We start from the raw sequence: 2,660 nt of genomic DNA on the forward strand, positions 1-2,660 counted from the left end.
GCAAGATGCCAAGCAGCCCCGCAGCACCTTTCCGCCAGCCATTGGTGGGGCTGCCCTACCGGGTCTCCAAGGGTGCGGGCGGCGCTCCCAAGAAGACTTCGGGCTTCGTCGCCCAGCAAAGCGGCCAGAGACAAGGAGCTGCACGGGGTTCTGGCCCAGACCTGTGGCTGGGGCGGGACTGGGGGCGTGTCCTCACGTGATTGGCCAGCTTGGTCAGGAGGCGGGACTGCCGGACGGACGCTGACAATGAGCCTCCATAAAAGGGAGCGGCGGGGTTGGGGGCCCCGGATCGAACCCTCCCCGCCCGGGGCCGTGACGCCCTGAAGTCCGTGGCTGGCGGGGCGGCCGGGCGAGCAGCGGGTGAGCTAGGCGGGCCGCGGGCCCGGCGTGGTCCGGAGTAGGAGGCGGCCGCTACAGGCGGCGCGCCGAGGTCTGTGCGTCGGTCCTCGGCTATCGGGTCGCCCTTCTTCGCCTCGCCATGGCCCTGAGAGCCGAGGGCGCCGCGGCGCTGGATTGCTTCGAGGTGACGCTCAAGTGTGAGGAAGGGGAGGACGACGAGGAGGCCGTGGTGGTGGCCGTGATCCCGCGGCCCGAGCCGATGCTCCGAGGTGAGGGGAGGGGAACCTCACTTCCGCTTGGTGGTCGGGGACTAGATCTCCAGTTCCCAGTCCTCTGTCCCCAGGCGCGTCCCTGGGCCGGCATCTGCAGCCCCAGAGGGCTCTTCCCGGTCCGGTCCGCGGCTAGGGCGCACTAGCTCCTCCCCCACCGGGTTTGGAATCCCAGGCCTCTCGGAGCCCCCCCTTCCTCCGCCGCCCCTCCCCCGCTCAGGGTCTAGAGCCTTCCATCCACACCGAATGAGCGCTTCAGGTCTTCCGGTTCCCTGCGCCCCCTCGGGCCCAGAGTAGAGGCCGGATTCCCAGTATAGTGGTTTGTGCGCGGCAGTTGTCTCCCGGTTCCGGTCTGTTTCCTAGGCCGAGGGGCGACCAGGCCTCTAGGCCCCAGGCTAGTCGCCCGTAGAGATAACGGAGGTGAAGGCTGGCGCGGCTGGCGACCTCCAGAGAAGGGAAATAAGAGCCCAGTAAGTAGAACCCTCCTCCCTTCCTTAGTCCTCTAGGCCTTCTGTCTTTGGAGCCACAGGTGTCAATTCTAGAACCCTGCATTTGAATGGACTTGCTAGTAGCACCCAGTTTGAGAAAAGCGGGACTTGCTTGGGGGTGGGTAACAAGCCAACTACATGGAGATTAGTCACCAAAGGAGGTGTTTGAGGGCCGATCTGGAAATACATTGCTCTCCCCTGCCTTCCTCCTTCCCCAGCCTTTCTGTTCCAAAGGAGAAAACAAAGAGCTACCTTTGTGGAAGACAATTAGTCATGAAAAATGCAAATATTTCCTTAAGGTGGAATACTTGTTTCCCTTAAGCATGACAATACCCAAAAGAGAACTAAGCTGGTCTTTGTGTTTCTTTAGCCTACCTCTTTTTTGGAAATGGGAGGGAAGGTTAGAAAATGGAAAAAAAAAAAAAGTCCACATTCCTCTCAATGTTGGGTGCATCACACAGGTTATTTTTTTTACTTGTGCTGGTTTATAGAGTGCTTGTTAGAAGGAAATAGAACTCTACAGAGGTTCATTCTTCATGGGCAGCTATATGCCAAGCGTTTTTTTCAGGCAGAGGTGGGAGTGTTAACAGTGGGGAGCAGGGTAAGTGACACCCTGCTTAAATGTGCATCCCAGTGGCCACCAACAGGTACATATCGAACTATAGTATGTTAGGTGGCAGTGAGTTCTTTTTTATTCTGTGCGTGTGTGTCTGTCCGTCCGTCCGTCTGTCCGTCCATGTCTGTCAGTTACCGCAAGTATTGAAGGGGTCAGGATAACTTTTGGGAGTCAGTTCTTGCACGATGTGGAATTGAATTTGGCTCATCAGGTTTGGCAGTAAGAGCTTTTACTAGCCCAGCCTTTTCCCTGGCCTAGTAATCAGTTCTTTTAGAGACTACAAAAGCTAGATAAAGAGAAATCTAGTTAGAATTTGTCTCTCTTAAGTTGTTAGGAAAAGTGTCTCTAGTAAGAATGCAAGAGAACTTAAAAGACCAAGTGGAAAGATTCCAGAGGCCTCTTGACATAGGCACAAGGTTCTAGAAAGATCTGGAGTATGAGAAAGTGGATGAATTCAAAAGTATTGTTGTTTGGGCTCAGCACAGTGGTGCACATCTTTTCTATCTTATCACTCGGGAGGCAGAGGCAGGAGTTTCAGGTCATCCTAGTTTATATAGTTGCAGGTCAACCAGAGCTATAGTGAGACAGTGTTTTTAAAAGAAAAGAAAAAACAAGGTGGGTTTTTTGTTTGTTTGTTTTTTGTCTTAGTTACTTTTCTATTGTGACAAACACTGTGACCAATACAAAGTGTAAACAAAAGGTGTTTGTGGCGCTTCTGGTATCCACCTTTAAATCTTAGCACTTAGGCCCAGGAACAACTGGGGTTACATAGGAAAACCCAGTCTCCAAACACCAAAACTATAGTTTTTTTAAAGTTGGGAGTTTAAGGTTAGAGTCCATGACGATCGTGGCTAAAAGCATGGCAGCAGGCAGGCATGGTTCTGGGGCAGTAGCTGAGAGCTTAGCTTGATCCACTAGCACAAGGCAGAGAGAACAGGAGCTAACTGG

General features: G+C 53.5%; 1 protein-coding gene across 1 annotated transcript in view; it reads left to right on the top strand.

Moving 5' to 3' along the window:
- Nucleotides 1-253: 253 nt before the first annotated feature.
- Spindoc (spindlin interactor and repressor of chromatin binding) overlaps nucleotides 254-2,660 on the top strand; it is a 20,934-nt gene continuing 18,527 nt past the window's right edge. Inside the window, exon 1 of the mRNA XM_028771269.1 lies at nucleotides 254-608. Coding sequence (XP_028627102.1) covers nucleotides 479-608 — 130 coding nt within the window. The 5' untranslated portion in view covers nucleotides 254-478. The remainder of the gene's footprint in view (nucleotides 609-2,660) is intronic.

Source organism: Grammomys surdaster, unplaced genomic scaffold (genome assembly GCF_004785775.1).
Source record: "Grammomys surdaster isolate TR1022 unplaced genomic scaffold, NIH_TR_1.0 205, whole genome shotgun sequence".
NCBI lineage: Eukaryota > Metazoa > Chordata > Mammalia > Rodentia > Muridae > Grammomys > Grammomys surdaster.